General features: G+C 40.5%; 1 protein-coding gene across 1 annotated transcript; it reads left to right on the plus strand.

The window, feature by feature from the left end:
* The first annotated feature begins 6,982 nt into the window (after window positions 1-6,982).
* Window positions 6,983-15,744, plus strand: C1GALT1C1 (C1GALT1 specific chaperone 1). The gene is made up of 2 exons (XM_063432091.1): window positions 6,983-7,067; window positions 13,323-15,744. Exon 2 carries the CDS (start codon window positions 13,328-13,330, stop codon window positions 14,270-14,272), a length of 945 nt encoding a protein of 314 aa, XP_063288161.1. The 5' UTR covers window positions 6,983-7,067; window positions 13,323-13,327; the 3' UTR covers window positions 14,273-15,744.
* Window positions 15,745-19,762: the final 4,018 nt, after the last annotated feature.

Below are 19,762 nucleotides of genomic sequence, written 5' to 3' on the forward strand. Positions count from 1 at the left end.
TGGTAATGTAGCTGTCCCTATATCACAAATTGATACACTCATGATTACACTCGCCCATATGGTGCCTCCTCAGATCCGTAGATATCCTGGAAGGTAAGAATGTGAATTTGGTCTCACTCCTTATTGCTTCCCAGGATATCGTGGAGAATAAAACATATGCTTATGGAGATTTATCGGTAGTCCTCGAGGCCAGAGATCCCAGACTCAGTAAGAAATTTACCATCCCCAAATTTGTACTGGCCAAATTTGTATGTACCAATTTGCCACAGAGGAGAGAAGAATTCAACACTTATATGCATAAGCTGGTGGACCTTAGGCACAGGTACGGCGGATATGCCTTCTATGACTATCACAGGTCATTTTCAGCTAAAGCAGCAGCAACTCTGGCCCTGTTTAATACTGTCATTAACTGGATACAGAGTTGTTCTGTAGGCATTTAGCTGGCCTCAGAACTCCAGCTTGTACTTTGTGTTCCTCTAACTCCCACGCGACTAATCTCTGTCCTAATGACTCCTCAGTTTCGCTCCAACAAAACCCCGGTTTGCCAGCCAGGTCCGAGAAAGTCATAAAGGAAAGGCTTGGCAGACCAATTGTGTATCTTGGCAAATCCCAAATTTGTAATAATTTTAATGCGGGTGCTTGTAAGTTTAGTGCCTATAGATTATTGCATATTTGTACGCCATGTTTCAAAACAAGCAGACAGTGCAGAAGATGGTACACTATATACATTGAGACGCACACATAAATATGTATATGCAAATGCATAAACACATGAACACATATATAAATACACACACACACACACGAACTCATATACACAAATATAAATGCACAGTCACATATATAAGCATATATGCATAATAGTATGGGAAAGCATAGGTCTACACATAGTACTTATATATTGATAGAATAAACATATTGGAATGCGTTTTAAAGTGTTGATAAATATTACAGAACAGTAAAAAAAAAAAATGTGGGGAAGTGTTCATGTAAAGTGTTGGTGGTGGGACAGGAAACCCAAATCAATATTTAGTCTATTCGTGCTGTTTAATAATTTGATCATTCTGGTTTCAAAAGTTTTTCTTTCTTGGGTAGTTCTAAAACCCCCTTTCAGTACTTTGATTTTTAGGTCCTTCATTGAGTGGCCAGGCTGGGTAAAGTGGTGTCCCACAGGAGTGCAGTACGATCTTTCTTTGTGGTGTTTAATGGAGTGTCATGGCATATTCATTCTGCCATTTAATTGCTGGATAGTTTCCCCAATGTAGCATCCTAGGTGGCATTTGGTGCATTGAATCTTGTATACCACATTGCTGGATGTGCAGGAGTATGATCCTTTTATGCTGTAGGTTTTATTGTTGTGTGTGGCTGTGTTGTATGTGAATATGTGCTCACACAGTTTGCAGCGAGGTTTTTTTTGCATCGACTGGTCCCATTTTCTTTATTCTTACCATCAGTGGGCAGCTTCCTGTTGATTAATTTTTGTTGTAGGTTTGGTGGTTGTCTGAAGGCCAAAATGGGTGTTTCAGAGAAAAATGTTTTTCAGTCTCATCTTTTGTTAACATTGGTTGTAGGTCTGATGATTTTCCGTATTTCCTCAAGAGCTGGGTTGTAGGTGACCACAAGTGGCACTTGTGTGGATATTTTTTTCCACTCTCTGTACTGTAGCAGGCGCGTGCGTGGGGCTTTTACAGCAGAGTTGATTTGTTTGGTAATAGTCTTTGGTTTGTAGCCTTTCTGCCTCATAGATTGGGAGAGTACATTTAGATAGGAATTACGGTCATTAGGATCAGAGCATATGCGATGATACCTTGTGGCTTGGCTTTAGATGATGCCCTGTTTAGTATGGGAGGGATGGAAGCTGGAGCTGTGAAGATAACTGCACCTGCCTGTGGGTTTTCTGTAAACCGAGATGTGGATTGTGCCATTGTTACATGTCACAGTGGTGTCCAGAAAATTCATAGATCTAGTGGAATATTCCATTTTTAGTTTGATTGATGGATAGAATTTCTTAAAAGAGTCATGGAACTGTATCAGTTTTTATTTGCTTTCAGTTCAAATTATGAAGATATCATAGATATAGCAATAATATTTGGATGGTTTGGTGTGCTGTATTTCTAGGAATCGCTGTTCAAGATCTGCAATAAACAGATTAGCATAATGGGGTACCATCTTAGTGCCCATAGCAGTGTCCATGGTTTGTAGGTAAACAACATTGTTAAAACTGAAATAATTATGTGTGAGGATGAATAGTGCCAGTCCTGTGATAATTCGGGGGCTGTATTTTTGGTTGTCGGCATAAGAGAGGAAATAAAAGCAAGCGTTGATGCCATCTGTATGTGGAATGTTACTGTACAGAGATTCCACATCCATGGTTACAAAGATGGTGTTAGCAGGGAGCTTGGTGATTTGGCTGAGTTTGTTGAGGAAGTCTGTTGTGTCTTTTATGAAGCTGTTGGTGCTGGTGACTAGAGGGTATTTTCTACCAGTCCTGAAATCTGTTTTGTGAGAGTTCCCATTCCTGCAATTATGGTTCTTCCAGGATTACCTGCTTTGTGGATTTTAAGAAGCATATAAAAAGTGCCTATGCAGAAACTAGTTGGTATGAGTGATTGCAGTTCTAAATGCTCAGGGAAGGATTTAATGAGCTCCCTAAGTTGTAATGCATATTCCTTGGTGGGGTCTTCATTTAGTTTTCTATAGTATTTGTCATCTGACAATTGCCTGTCTCCCTCTTTTATGTAGTCCTGGGTGTTCATTATCACTACTGCTCTTCCCTTGTCTGCTGGTTTGATGGTGATAGCGTGATTATTTTTCAAGTCATTTATAGCTGTTTGTTCCTGTACTGAGAGATTATGAAAGTGCGTGTATATATATACACACACACACACACACACATATATACACGCACACACATATATACGCACACACACATATATACACACACACACATATATACACATACACACCTATATATATATACACACACACACACACACACCTATACACACACCTATATATACACACACATACACATATATATACACACACACACCTATACACACATACACACACCTATATATACACACACATACACATATATATACACACACACATATACACATATATACACACACACACACATACACACATATATACACACACACACATACACACACACACATACATATACACACACATGTATATACACACACACATATATACACACACACACACGCTTTTATTTCCTATATATGTATAATATATCATAAATATATAATAAAATAATATATCATAAAATAATTAAAGCCTTTTGTAATATATTACACATATAATACTTATATGATTACATTATAAGTGTATTGAGATATATGTGTATATATGTCAAAGTACACTTAGAATGAAATCATATATATGCGTTACAATCTAAAATGCTTTAACTATTTTATTATATATTTATATTTAATCTATTATTATTATTTTTGTACACAACTTTTTAGCTGTCTGGGGGATAACCAACCAAAGGGTTAACCAACTCATTGTAAGTTGCTGAACAGTATGAAACTTTTGAAGTCTAAGGACATTGATTTGAAATCAATAACCCCCCACCTGGCCTAACTGCCGAGCGGGTAAGACGCACAGTGAAACGGCTCCCAGTTAAAGCGACTAATTTAGGGGCAAACACCTCAAAAAACAAAGCAAATACTGGCAGAAAAGGCATGCAGCAAGCAGGGGAAACCCGGGGGTACCCAACGACCCTAAAAACGAGACACACACCCCCCCGGGAACCCTCACCAGCAGCTGGGGCCTACTCGAGACCGCGCTGGGGAGAGACGCCCGCTCTACCCGGCAGCGAAGCCACACGCAGTCCCCTCGGCGCGCTTGCATCCTACCCCCCTATGGACCGGCGGGGGATATACCGGTCCGCGCTGGACGCCTGGGATCCGGCGGAACATCGCCAAAAGCTAAAGCCTGTAATACCAAGGGGCAACCGGGCAAAAGATGCCTCCAAGATGGCGGCGGACAGCACGAAGCACCAGCAAGCACTGCGACAGGCAGCAGCCCGAACCAACACACCTGTACCTGGGAAGACAGGGGAGCGACAGTCGGCAGGGGACAAGCCCTCGGGCGCACAGCTACCACTCACATATACCCGCACCCTACTAGGCCCACCCGGGCTGCAGGCCACCGGGCGGACAACCCGGATGCATCGCCCACACACACGGAGGCACCAACGACAAATGCGACAGAAGAGCACGACACCCTCCGTCACTCCCGTGAAGGGAGAAAGCTCGGGCCCAAGAGGTGACCGAGCTTGGGGCCAAGGAATGCAGGCCAGCACGCAAGCCTGGGGCTGGAGGGACACCCTCACACAAACCTGCACGGCAACAGTTCACAGAGACCCACGAACAAGCATCCACCGCCACCAGAAAAAAGGCATGGGATTAAGAGGACCATGCCGGAGATCTCGAGATTCAACACAATGACAACCCCCCGCATTGGCCTTGACTTACCCAGCAACAGAGACAGTGAAACCAGACAGACTACCTTACCCACGGGCAGATCCCAGACTGCAGCAACAAACTGGTTTGATAACTGCATGCAATCTCGAGTCTACTTTATCTTAGCCTCTAGGATAAGGAATACTGTCATAAACATGCATAGCCTAGCCTTGTCACTATAACCACCTTCATACCTAGCTAGATATGCAAGGCCGAGGTTGACTGTAAACTCACTTATGCTGCCCCATATCCTGACGTGTGCCTGTTCTAGCTCAATGCAAAGTCAGTAGAGAGTTGCCATACTTTTACCACAGCATACCTGAAACTCAGTGCAGCACTAACACAGGCATGTTTTACCTAGCTCTTTACACAGTGTTCTGATTAAGCGCAGCATAGTAAATCTCAGCTAATAGTTTACCTACTTAGGGCATGTTTAGCCTACCTTCTTCTTCGTAACCGAATAACAAAAAATACAATTTAGTGCACGTACTCTTGTATACCCTAGGAATCCGTTGGGGTACCTCACGCATGTTGTTCCATCCAGGGCCGGCGCTACCTGTTAGGCGGACTAGGCAGCCGCCTAGGGCGCCCCTTAGGAAGGGGCGCCGCCAGGAGCGCCGGCCCCCCTCATGCTGCAGCCACCCGAGTGCTCTGCAGAGAGCCTCAGGCGGCTGCAGCTTTGCCCGGGCTGGTGCGTCCATGAGGGCGCACCGCCCGGGCGCAGCCAGAGGAGAGGGGCTGACAGGAGGGAAGCGCTCAGCGCTCCCTCCTGTCCCTCCTTCACTGTAGCGTGGCCGAGCCCTGTATGGTCCACGGGTACAGGGAGCATCTGTCTCCTGTACCCGGCCGGACTAACAGGAAGTGAACACTTCCGGCATACCGGCATACTCCTCCTCCCCCTCCTGTCTCTGTGGAGGGTCATGAGGAGTTTGAAGTTTCTGCTGTTCTTGACTCTCGTTTCCTTAGAGGTCAACTTCAGTACCTGGTGCATTGGAAGGGCTATGGGCCTGGGGAACACAGTTGGATTTCTGCTGACGCTGTTCACGCTCCTCGCCTTCTGCGTTCTTTCCATTCTCGTTTTCCTACCAGGCCTGGCCCTCCCTGCCCGGAGGGCGTGTCCTCAGGGGGGGGGGGGACTGTAGCGGTACTTACCCTTTCCAGGGGTCGGCCGGGGTCCTCTGTTCGAGCCGCGCGCGGTCCTGCTGCTGCACGAGCCGCGCGCGGCTCATCCGAAGGCAGGAACAGGAAGGCGGGCAGTGACCGCGAGAAGCGGTCACGTGTCCCGTCTGACTCTAAGAGCGCGTCGCGGGTCTCGGGCGCACTCTTAAAGGGACAGTGGGAGCCTAAATTGGAAAAGGCCTCCCATTGGTCCCTGTCATGCCACACTCCCCATACACTTACCTTTTGGGGGCGTGGAGATGACAGGGACCAATCAAAATAGTTGTTTAGCTATTTATACTCACCTTTTTCCCTTGGTTCCTTGCCCTATCATGTTTTCTGTTTCAGTTCCCTTTAGCGCTTGTTGTATTCAGTTCCTTCGTACTTGACCTTGGCTTTGTTTTCTGACTACGTTATCTCTTTATCCTTATCTGTTCTGTTTGCCGGCTTGCTGTTTACTGTGTACCAGACCCCGGCTAGTCCTAGTTTACACTGTCTCTTTGTGCCCTTGACCTCGGATCGCTCCTGACTCTGTACTTCTCCTATATACGTCGAGTCCGGCCACTCTAAGGTCCGGTAGACGTATCTCCCCTCTGTGTTGTCTTCTGTTTAGCTAAATCCTGCGTGTTGGGGTATATTTTCGTTACACTACCCCTTCCATTCATAATCCTCCCCCTCTACCCCTTCCATTCATAATACCCCCTCCCTTTCCTGCTCTCCCACTACATACTGTTGATCCCCTTCCCTGCCGTTTTACCTTACATAGCACGGGAGGGGACCTCTCATTCTCCGGCAGTGGCAGGCGCGTTGAGTTACACTGAGCACCAGGTAGTGACGTGACACCGGGCGCTCCCACGCAGAGCAGAATGGGAAGGCGCCCCCCACTCCCAGTGTACAGTGCATGCGGTTCCCTTATAGACGCATGCAGCCTGGGGGGCGCCGGGAGTGCAAATATCACTTGTCAGTCTGACCAGTAAATTTCTGCGCCCCTGGCGGGCGCCGGTCTACCAATCCCGATGGTACACCCCTGGCCGTCAGTAACTCACCATTCACAAAACCAGGTTGGAAAGCAACGTACCTTGATGTAATTTACAAGAGCCCCTCAGGCGGACGTCCTGACAACATAACAACTTCATTTAGATGACGTTGTTATGGTGCCTAAATCCCTTTTTAAGATTAATTTTGAGTTCCTAATATTTCACAGTTTTTCCAGTATGGGCTTGCTAAAGTAACAGAGTCCCATCAGTCCATTAGTAAAGATGGCTGCCAGGGAGTTTTGTACGTTTCAACAGTGACACGTCACGTTTGATCACGTGTGCCCCGAGTCACCTGGAACAGAAGCCGGAAGTGTGAGATCCGGCAGCAGTTGGAGTGTGGTACATACGGTTCGGCAGGTCCGTTCAACAAGCGGTAAGTGCCGGCAATGGCTGCTTCCTCGAAGGAAACAGACAATATCACCCCGTTAACGACGGGTACATGCAGTTATTCACCCCCATGTACAAATATAACCCGCCTGGGGCTCACTAATTACCCGTAACCCACTGTTAGAAGCCGTGTGATGACGTTACGGCTGATCGGGTAACTCACCAGGCAAGCTGGTTCGCATTCACTCTGTGGACGGGTGGTTTGTTTTGATAACATTGTTTTAGTTTTCTCAATGCAAAGTGTTGGGCTAATATACAAGTATTTTAAATGGAACTTTTATTTACTTATAGCTGCTCTATGTTTAGTTAGTTCTATATTTGGAATGTTGTACTACTCCGTTTTTGGGTTGTGAAAAATTCATGTAGAAAAAACGTATTTTATTTATTTATTTTTATTGCATAGCTTTCCTTTACTTCCTGGTTCCGCCTCTAGTTTTCCAAGGCACATTTCTGCTACTTTTATTCTGTTTCTAAGGTGACACCTGCCACACATGGAATCTCAAACCTCATAATGTGCACTATTTGTTGCTGGACTTGCTCGTATAGTTTCTGTGGGAAACTTTTATATGAATTTAAAAAATATATATAGTTTCTAAAGAATGTTTTATTTGATAAAATCTAGGTTAGTTATGTTTTATGGTGAATATGTTATTTATTATTATTATTGCAATTTATATAGCGCCAACAGATTCCGTAGCGCTTTACAATATTATGAGAAGGGACATATGTTAAAATATGTCAGTAAAATGTGATCTCTTAAATTTAATGAATGTGATTAAATTCTGTAATTCACAAAACTTTTCTTTCTTCTTTTTCTTTACGGAGGTACCTAAAAAATAATTTGTCATAAACATTTACAGTCCAGAAACATCTGATGGCAGTTGGTAGAATTAATTAACTATTATTGTCAAACTAACATATTGACATAAATTCTCCTATGACATCAGCGTGTGAATTTATAACTGTTGTGGTTTTGTTAAAATGTGTTGTGTGTTTAGTTTTTTTTTTTTCTTTTGCTGTTACTCTCTATATTTCCCATGTTAATTACTTGATATTTTTTTTAATATAAATTTTATAGATGTTGAATGGTTGCTGCAGATGCTTTCTTAGTGTATATGGTTACCAACCAATATCTTGGGTGACCGCAGCATTATGTTATGTACACATCAATATTTGACCTAATGGAAAGTGCAGCCCTTTCCCACACTATTCCCCCCTTCTTTTTTATTAATCTCTCTCGTGCTCTTTGTTTCTAACAATAGAATATCCTTTTGGTTTATGAAAACTGGTCCTTCATACACACTCCATGGATTTTCAGTTCTCTTGTGTATATCTGTAGACACTAGAAAACCAGTCCTGCTTTTATTTTTTTTTAATTTTGCTTCCTTTGTCTCACTAGTATGTCGTTGTACAACACTGCTAATCCTATAAACCATTGATTTCCAAACCAGTCCTCAAGACACTCCTACCAGTCCAGGATAAAGGGATTACCCAGTTTTGTCAAGGTGCTTTTTTATTTATTTATTTTTTCATTATTTTATTTTTCTCCTTTCTAAAAACTCCTTAGACACAACTAGGTAATGCCAAGATCCTTGACTGGTAGAGGCGTACCTTGAGGACTGGTTCGGAAAACAATCCCACAAATCTCAAGCTCACTGCCTCTCTCTCACACTCTTACTACCGCTTGGTGACATTTCTCGTATCCTTAGTCCCATAACACTTCCTTTGCTATGACACTCTTGTTTAATCTCCCATTGTAAACACTCTGTCACGCTATCCTAAAAAACTTTTTTATATTAACCCACTGCGCATATCTCCTTTTGTTCTATCTCTGGAACATTTACTCTGTGTGTAACAAACTCACAGCCGTTGTTTCCAACTCTTTCTACCTCCATGCAATTACCAAAACTTTTTTTTTTTTTTTTCTGACACTGCTTCATTAGCTTCTCTCACACGCGTTGGGCCCCAATTAACCACACCACTATGCCATGTAAGAAACATGATAGTAGTGCTGGAATCTTGCGCTCCATCTCCTGGACCTATCTTGTTCTGCATCCACTCCCATCTGTCTGCTGCTCTTTTAAAGTTAAAAGATTCTCCTGTTCTCCTCACTCTCTTTGAGTGGGAAACATCTATTGCCCTCCTGGACCAATTTCTAAATTTTTTGACAACTTTTCCTCTTGGCTACTTTTACACTCCAGTTGTGCTGTTGCCAATACTTGGGGACTTCAACATCCCCATTGATAACCAACCTGACCATGCTGCCTGTAAACTTAGTTGGTCTGTCTCAATTTATCCTATTCCCTACTCACTGTGACGGACACTATTGACCTGGTATTTTCCTACTTCTGCATTAAATCTGACTTTACTTGTCGCCCTTTTCCCATTTAAGACCACCACCTACCTTCCTTATAATTTCGATAGATTGACTAAACCCGCTTCTCCTCCATCCCACTCCCATACCTGTAGAAATCAGTACGCTATACATCCTCTCAAATTCTCCAAACTTATGCAACATCTCCTTCACACTTTTACAACTCCCTGCACTAGTCCTACTACATCCTCCTCTGCACTGGGCACTCTCAACTACATAAAATATCGCAACATTCGTTACAGCCCTGACACTATATAGGCAAATGTGCTACTTGAAAAAATTGCTCTTGCACTTGGCAGTCTGCACTAAGGGCATTCATTAAAAGGGCAGATTGCTTGAGAAATGCTTGAACATGAGCATCTCTGAATGGGGCTGCTAGCGGGCTGGTGTGCAATTATGTCAGACTGACATTCCCCTTATCTAGGCAGGGCCTACCGATTTGGACAACACCAATATTGGGAGGTTTGAAAATTTAATGTTTAAGAAACCATGTTTCCAGCAGTTTAAAATTCTACTGTTACAGTAGAATTCCTGCTATCCATGCAAAAACAGGTGACCTGGTTTAGGTGCTAGTATTACTAGCTTCATAGTCATGTAGGAGCCATGATATGGCACACCCATAAGGCGTCTTCTAATCCCTTGGGCTGCTTCCTTTGTATAGGAGAACCGTGCATTCTAGCTTATAATTAGTCCATGGCTTGACATATTTGTTTTGAATCTAGGAGCCAGGTTTTCCTTAAACTAACAAAGCTTTATTTTCAACAATAAAAATACAGTTCTTAAAGGAACGCTAGCCACTAGAAAAGCTACAGCTTAAAGGAATACTAATAGTAAGTAGAACTACAATTTAATTTAGTTGTTCTGGTGAGTATAGTTGGTCACTGCAGGCTTTATAATGTAAAATATTTTTTAGAGAAAGTGCATGTTTACATTGCTGCATAGGAACACCTCCAGTGACAGTCACTCAGATGGTCACTAGAGCTACTTTCTAGTCCAGTTCTGCACAACGTGCAGCACTGATGTTCAGTGTCTCCACTCTCTGCATGTAGACGCTGAACTTTCCCCATAGAGATGCATTGATTCAGTGCATCTCTAAGATGAGATACTGATTGGCTAGAGCGGCGTTTGGCTCCACCCTCCTCCGTGGCTGAGATCATAAGAATTAACAATCTCAGCCAATCCAATGCTTTCCCATAGGAAAATTTGACACACACTGACAAACACATACATTTTTTTTCATTTTTTTTCCTCTTTTTTCCTCAAACTAACAAATGGGAGAGCTGAAGTGGATCCTTTCCTGAGGTCCAGTGTCGGCCTTGTGTATTCTTCAAGCTCTTCTTGCTCTGCTTTCTCGCACGCTGCTTAGTGATGTCATAACCAGGCTTGACAGCAGGTCCTGTGAATGGCATCCTTCTGCATATTCATACACTTCATTCCCCAGAAGAACCAAGAAGGTAACACGAAGACCACATTATTAAAGTGAAACAATATGGTCAAAGTGACAAAGATAAATTGATAATGCATTACAACTAATGGTAAATAAAACATATGCTTAAGCTTTCCTGTAGCTACACAGTTTAGAGACAATGCTTCCATTTAGAGGCAGACATTCGCCCTGCAGAAAAAGAAACTCCAATTAAGAGTTTAATTTTGACCTGTCTTATTCTTATCCCTTAAACTTCTTTAGAAAGCACTTCCAATCATTACATAAAAATATGAAATAAAGGGGAGGCTTGACGAAGTTGAAATAGGTTTGGTGATTATAGCGATCTTTTTACAGGAACAATGCAAGCACCATAAAAATCTATGTGCAAGAAGATCCAATATCATTGTATCTTCGTGAAAACTTTATATTTTAGCCTTTGAGATAATTTGATTGTAAAACTATATTAGTATCTTGCTGGGTTTTCCCAAAGGCATTTGGGATATTGAAACACTTAATGTGATGGCCACTCCCAAACGTAAAGTGGCTTTAAATATGAATAATGAGGCAATTCAAGAAAAACCAGTATTTCAGTTTTTTTTTTGTTTGTTTGTTTTTTGGGGTGGGGGTTATGTTTGTGTTACAATTGTAGACTATTTTCAGCAGTTTAATTGCTGTATACAAAGTATTGGTTTGTAAGTGTTTTTATTTTTTATGTATTTTGCCACCCACTTTTTTATTTATTTTTTGTATACAAGATCAAGTGCTACTGATCATAGGTTGTGTTAGTATTCCCGAGTTACTGTTTACTTCCTGACACCTGAGAAACCTATAGTTTCCTAAAAGCTTCAAGGAAATGGTCCTATGAGTGGAGAGACATTACTTTGTATTATATAAATGATCAATATGGAAAGTATTAATATGTATTTAAAGGAACGCTCCAAGCACCTTAACCACTACAGCCTCCTGTTATGGTTATGGTGTCAGAAGTACTCTGTCGCCCTCCCGGGGTAAGTAGTCAGTCTGGCATCTTACCTGTTGCCCGCTGACTGCAGTCACAGCCCCTTCTGGAGTCAGAAGCTTGCAGCAAAGAGTTAAGCCTAGTGGTGCCGAGTGTTGCTCACTCACTGAATGCGTTGATCTGACACTCTAAGCTAATAAGCCAGCCCTGCATGGCAGAACTCAGTGGAGCTAATAGAAGCTTGTTTTAGAAGAGGCTGTGACTGGTGCCTGGCAGACCCTGGGTAATTGTGAAATCATTTGCAAACGGTTTGACTACTTCCCTGGGGGGGTCGGCACTTCTGGCACTATAACCACTAAAGGTGGCTATTGTGATTATGGTGCTCTGAGTGGGGGGTTGGTGATATATAAAAATGGGTTATCATGTGATCCCTTTAGTCCTATTTAGTTGAATGAATTAGAAACGTGAAACTATGGAAAATGCAAAAAAAAAAGCATTGTATCAAATGTCTCTTTTTAACCATTTCGAACTAGATTTTAAATAGAAAATATTTTTAAGAACACTTTTAAACCTATTAGTCATAGAAGCCATACCCACAATGCTTTCCTATGGGAATTTTACAGAAGCATGAGGATGTCCAGCGGTTGCCTAACAAGCAGGGAGTGCCTCTAGTGGCTGTCTGACAGCAACTAGAGGCAGTCTTAACCCTGCAATGTTGTTATTGCAGTTTATCAGAAACTGCAATAATTAACATTACAGAGTTAAGGGAACCAGGACACTGCACCCATACCACTCCAATGAGATAAAGTGGTCTGGGTGCCTATGGTGTCCATTTAAATGAAACACTTGGAATACACTTCAATTTACTCACTCACAAATAATGTACAAGACAATAACAATATGAACCATGACTAGTATGTTCTAAATAATATGAGGAGCGGAAGCAAAAAATGTGGACATAAAAATAGGCTGTCAAGTAAAATTGTTTTTGTATTCCTGATGAGGGGGTAGTGGTTGCACACTCCTCCTCCCTCAAAGAACAAGAATAGATTTAATATGGGTCTGGGCTGTTTGTGTATCTAGCCAAGGCCTGGCATTTTTGGAGAAGTATTGTTGGAAGTAGCAGAAATGTTGTCCATAGTAAGCCATATACCAAATTTTGTTATAAATGAAAGTTACAGTTGGGGCAACAGATTAGATCAACTTGAGCAAGTATCATTTGGCAGACTAGATGGTCCGAATGGTTCTTATCTGCTGTCACATTCTATGTGTATCACATTCTATGTGTATCATGGATAGGGAAGGGTTCATGAAAAGAAATGTATTATGTCTTTTAAAGTCAAAATACTAGGAGTTTAAAAACTGATTGGTGTAGCTATTTAATAGCCTGATTTTCTCAATGTTTTGTCATTTTATGTTTCTAAATAAATACCATGATTGTACCAGCAATACATTACTAAAACAATGTTTATTCCTTTTCCAGGAAAAATGATTTCGGAAGGAAGTTCATTTATGCGTGGATTGTTGATAGGAGGAGCATTTTGTATTTTCATTACTTTGATAGGACATATAAAAGTTGCCCATGAATCTACCACATCTCATGAACATCATCACGTACAAGCTCTAAATAAAGAAGAGGTTCTGAAACTTTCTGAGAATGAGTTGAGTCAAAATATGCGAGTGTATTGTATAATCCTGGTAAAACCAAAAGACCTTACATTGTGGGCAGCAGCAAAGGACACATGGGTCAAGCATTGTGACAAAGCCGAATTTTACAGCTCGGAAGAAGTTAAAGCATTTGAATCAATATCTGTTAACACCAATGACATGTGGGCAATGATCAGAAAAGCTATCCAGATAGCCTATGAGAAAAACAAAAGCGAGTACAGTTGGTTTTTCATAAGCCAGCCTTCTGTCTTTGCCGTGATTGAAAACCTGAAGTTCTTCTTGCTAAAAAAAGATCCTTCTCAGCCATTCTACATTGGTCATACGTCTACGTCTGGAGACCTGGAATATGTTGACATTGCAGGAGGCATTGTTTTGAGTGTGGAGTCTCTAAACCGGCTTATCGCTGTTTTCAATGAACCAGATAAGTGCCCTGAGAGTGGAGGTATAATATGGAAAGTCTCTGAAGACAAACAATTGGCTATGTGCTTGAAGTACAAAAATGTGTTGGCTGAGAATGCAGAAGATTCTGAAGGAAAAAATGTCTTCAATACAAAATCTGTCGGCACCCTTATAAAGGAAGCAATGGAAAATGATCCACAGAAAGTAGTGGAGGGATGCTGCTCAGATATGGCCATTACATTCAGTGGACTATCTCCTAACAATATGCAGGTCATGATGTATGGCGTATACAGGTTACGAGCTTACGGACATAGTTTTAATGATGCTTTGGTATTTATGCCACCAGAGAACTCTAATAATGATTAAATATTTGTAGTGTAATACCAGCTACTGGATTCATCTCATCCTCCGCAATGTAAAGTACTATAGAATTCTTCACACTTTAACTTTTTAAGGACCAATAATGACCTTTGTCATCGTAAAAGACTGCTTCTTAGACACCTAATCTAATATGAAATGTCCCACACGTAACATCAGCAAGTAAACAGGACATTTCATGATGGTATGGGGTCTTCAGGAACTAGGTTGTGTTCATGGTATTAAATATCACTGGTCCTTAAATAGTTTATCAAGGAGCTGGCAACCTGACTTTCTCCAGCCATTTGGTTGTACTAGTGCACCTACGGTTCTCTGGCAACTAAAGTTGGCAGTGAAACTGGATTCCCAACAGCTGTAATCTATTCATAACTAGAGTTATTTCATTCATGAAGCTCCTAACCTAGTTTTATTTTTATTAGATTTTTTTTTGTTATTTTAAAGGAACATTGTTTACTGTACAGCATAGGCAGCAAAAGCTTTGGAATTTGAGCTGTTTCCTGTGATGCCCTCCAAATGGCTGGCATGGCTTTCTAAAAAAAAAAAACAGCTGGAGTTCCAAAGCCACAGATAAACAGATATTTTTTTTTTCTTTTGTTTTTCTTGAAGATATGTAAATTATCAAAGTACTTGCCGGCTTGTAATAACACCGAATTTTACAAATGGATAACTTTTGCACTCAAAATCTATTTTTATAAAACTCAACGACATGGGTAGTTCTGTTTCAAAGTGAGCATTTTTAAAGGTATTTTTGATTATTATTTTTTTCTTTTGAATACTCCCTGTGGGAGATGGAACGTTCTGGTGTGTGTGTATTGCCTGTGAAATAATTAGGTAACATGATTCCATTGCCAAACTGTCACATGCACGGTTATGTTTGTGCTGTTACAATATGCGTTTAATTCTATTGTAGTTGCCCATCTGTAGCAAGGTACCACATAAAGGGCAGCCAGTTTCCTGTAGGAGGAATTGTATCTGAAGGAAAAAACAAAAAAAACACAACACTAAATGGATATTACAGGTGTGCTGACAGGAGACCCCTGAGAACCTGGCCGTTTGCCATGTTGGCCTGTCATAGTCCAACATTCCTTTGAAAATAATTGGCATTAAGTAAGCTACGGAGGCTTTAAATGATCTGAATCGTGTACAGGACAAAATTGGTACCATTTCTAGTTAAGTTTTTCAATTCTCTAACCTATCCCTAGAATCTTGACGTGTAATTTCTTCTGCTGTTGGCAAAGCACGTTCAACATGACTGACATAACTCCGCAATTATTACTTTGGACTTTTAATCCTGCAGACAAGCGCATGTTCATACAGAGCTATTCACCAAAGTGAGAATATCTAATTTAAGACTAAAGTATCCAAACTGAAAGCATAGTTTATGTAGAAATCTTTTCCATTTTGACCGTAAAATTTGAATTTCTAACAGTTTTCACTTAGTTGAGTAACTCTGATAGTTTTTCTAGATGGTATGCTTTTGATAGAGCATTGTCGTGAAACAGGTTCTATGTTTCATGCATGTGCATCTTTAAGTTGGTTATTGCAGTCCCTTAAGTAAAAGGTGAAACTTCTTGCACAGGTGTGTTCTAAGAAATGTGCAGTACTTCAAGTAACTGTCAGGAACAAGGGATAGCTTCAGTTTTTTCACCAGCAGAAGAACAATTTCTTGATAAAAAAAAAACAAAAAACTGGAAAGCAAAATTTAAAAATGGCTGGCAAAAATAATACTTGTTATTCCAAACAGACAGTTTTATCACTGTATAGAGAATCCCCCATAAGCAATGGAGACTCTAGTCTATTGCATTAAATATAATTTTTGAAGCTAGATGAGCTATAAAGAAACCGTATACTTGTGTTACTGATATGGTGACCAAAATCTAGCCTTGAACCTGCACAAGTTTATTATTATTATTATTTTTGCAGTTTGACATCAGGAAATAGTGATACAATGCCTATTTTTTTTTTTTTTTTTTTTATTGTTTTATTACTAAAATTCTAATTGAGTTGTGATTTTAAAATATATAAATTATTGCATCTGTGTCAATGAAGGGAGGTATATTTATTGAAATTAAAAAATAATAATCTAGGGGAAAACTGGATTAAATCTTGACCAAATATAGTTCTTTTTGGTGGAAGCATTACCTGTAGGGGTTGTCAGGTTCATCATGTTTTCATTGACACACATCTTTTAAATGTTGATGGGTAACATTTAAAAAGTACTGCCCTGCTGTACGCAGAATGTGTTTGCTGCAGAAGGAAGTCATTAACCAAATAACAATCCCAAGAAAACCATCCTGTTAAGATTTCTCGTCCTTAGCAGCTACAGAAAGTACTTTTCATTTACGGACACTCAGCATGAATAAGATGTGTTAAGGAAGCATGGAAGATCTGACATCTGTTCATGTAAGACGTAAGTTTTTAATTATTAACCATGCAGGGCGTCAGGATATAGTCAAATTGGCACTGGTGGATAGTGGTGAAAATCCTGAAATCCTACATGGGTTAAAATTGAGAACCTAGGTTTTGAAGAATTAATCTGTGCAATGAGTTAACCGTCAATTGAAGATTTGGGTGTTCTTTTGGGGTATATATATTTTTGGAATATTTTTGATTGGTATGTGGAAACTTAAAATTTCTTGTAAAACTGAACTATTTGTAACTTTGTAATATATGGGGAATTTCAAATACTAAACTTCTGTATGAATAAAAATCCTATTTTATATTAAAATTAAGTTTTCATGTTGCATTTATTTTAAATTATTGCTAAACACCCAGCAGGGCAGTTAGACATCTGATTGTTACCGTTCATGTACGAAATATGCTTTTACATTTATGCATGTTTGTGAGTCTTTACTTTTATAGATGTGGGGTTTTGTTTTTTTGGAAGCTTTTAAAACCTTCAAATAATCATGGAGGAGAGGGGTAGAATCTGACAGAAACTTGGTACAATATGGAAAAAACGAAAACGGGTAGACAAATTATCCTCATTATTTTGGGTTTTAGACTTGAATAAAAAAAGCGATTGAAAATGCCTCAGTGAAGCCACTGACTAACAGCGTTAACACAATAAAACCAAAGAGGCACTACAAGACCTAAGGCCAGATCCCTCGATAGAAGTAGACTACCACATCGCTCCAAGTCCAAATTAGGGAATCCTAGTCACTAATACGAAAAAAAAAAGCGGAATAACACAAAAAGACCCTGAGTAACCCACGAAGGTACCATGCTTGTATTTGAAATGTTTTGATGTGTTTCATGTGTCATGCTCTTTTTCAGCGATCGCTCACAAAAAAGAATAAAGAATTAAAAAAAAATAATAAAAGCGATTGAAGACGCATGGAGCAAATTACAGATACTTAAAGAATTAACGAGTTGGTGGGATAAAATCACATTCAATATAGGACTTAGAACTAAAACAATTGAGGTGTTTTCATTCTCCACAATTTCAGACATGCTGGAAAATCTTTAAATAGACACCTGGAAAACCGGGGGGAATAGGGAATTTAAAAATATAGTAGTGGAGAATAAAATTAAACCCTTCAGGCAAATTATGAAGGAATTTAACATTTCCAGGAATGAAACTTTTGATTATCTTCGAATCAAGGGCTTCAGTTCAGAATATCTATCCAAGAAAAGGGAGGATAGAAATCTAAAAACTCCGACATCTGCTGGAACTAAAGAATTATAAAAACCTATTTGCAAAGTGCGCCAAAGTTATATACGGATGGAGACATGATAAACCAATAGGTTTGATCAATAAATTGGAAAAAGAACTACAAGTATCCATAGAAGAAAAGTGGATAATCTCCCTAAACAAAGTATACAAACATGTACATTGCCTAAACCTCACAGAAACACAATTTAAACTTGCTAATAGATGGTATTTGAAAAATACAATTTTCCCAGAGGCATCAGATAGGTGTTGGAAATGCAATGTTAACGAAGGCAATCTGATTTACAGTTGGTGGCAATGTGCACCTATAAGTAAATGAAAGTAATATATTAAAAAACTGAAATGAAAATAGAATTAAAGCCTGAAGTAGTCTTATTAAGTGTAAATTGGCCAAAAATGCAAAAAAAATGTACAAATGGTAACAGTACATATCATTACGGCAGCTAAACTTATTTTAGCACGCAACTGGAAAACAGTGACAATCCCACACCCTCAATAATTAATAAAAACCAAAGAAAAGAAAAAGTTACCTGCGCTCTCTCCTAATCCCTAAGTATATTTAGACAAATGGAGGTCATTTAGTTGCTCCAATGGCCATTGGAGGGAATGTCCGCCTGCCAACATCAAGGCAGACCCCCCCCTAAGCAGGTCCTAACCCTTCAGCCTGCTTCCTTGAGCTTCTGGCAAAGATATATCTAATGAGACAGAGAGGGATTTTTTTTTTTATACACCCCTGTATACTTATTACCCCTTAATAGGGAACACGTGGGATGGGCGGCAGCATTGTAACAAGGCTGTGTGATACAAAGTAAATACAAAAAGTGGCTGATGTGTACTGTAGTCATTGCTGCCGGCCCAGTAGTGATGGGAGTGAGCGCAGGACTTCTCCTTTTGTATTTGCCTCAATAATTAATAGCTCAAGTTATATGGCAGGCAAAAATGGAAAGGGGTATATTGACGAACATAGGAAATAGAAACACTCTGAGGACTGGTACACATGGATAAACAAATTGGAAGCGATAATTTAACAACCACCACCACACCGGTGTAAAAGCTCATGTGAGTTCCGAAGATCCCTTGAAACAGACTTATAAAAAAAAAAAAGAGCGAAAAAACTAATCACATTACATTGTGCTCTCTCTCTCCAAGGGCAGAGGATCGGAGGAGAAGAGCTCCCCGCCCGGCGCTGGAGAAAGGTAAGTTTTAACCCCTTTCCTCTCCCCAGAGCCCGGCGGGAGAGGGTCCCTGAGGGTGGGGGCACCCTCAGGGCACTATAGTGCCAGGAAAACGAGTATGTTTTCCTGGCACTATAGTGGTCCTTTACACAGCACATTTAAATTTAAGATATAACAGGCTTGGTACAAGTGATAGTTGAGTTATGCATGCTTAGTTGAGTAGTTATTATGCGAGTATTAAGTTACATGCTATGTAGAATAACGTCGTATAGATTTCTCTACACTGCTTAAGATTTACCACCAGGGGGCAGCGAGTCACTGAGCTTGCCGGATAGAGCATATATGTTGGCTTAGACTTTTTTAAAAGGTTTCTATGGAGATCTGTAGTTATAAAACAACTGTGGTTAAATCTAAAATAATATTAAAAGGGAGATGCTAACTAAACAATATACAGTGCGCTGCTAAAACTTTAATTCTTCACGTTTGGCAGCCGCTTGGTTACTCCTGCAGCTGAGCTGGATCGCCTGTCTTCCAGGTTGTGGTCAAGTCTCTTGTGTTTCCTGCTGGATACTGGACTGCTCAGGAACTTGTTGGTCAGGAGTGTGTTTGGTCTTATGCTTCTACTTTAGG

The sequence above is a fragment of the Pelobates fuscus genome, chromosome 9 (genome assembly GCF_036172605.1).
Source record: "Pelobates fuscus isolate aPelFus1 chromosome 9, aPelFus1.pri, whole genome shotgun sequence".
In the NCBI taxonomy this organism is placed as follows: Eukaryota; Metazoa; Chordata; class Amphibia; order Anura; family Pelobatidae; genus Pelobates; species Pelobates fuscus.

What these genes read in the sequence shown, in the direction of transcription:
- C1GALT1C1 (XM_063432091.1), top strand. Translation starts at nt 13,328, where the DNA reads ATGATTTCGGAAGGAAGTTCATTTATGCGTGGATTGTTGATAGGAGGA.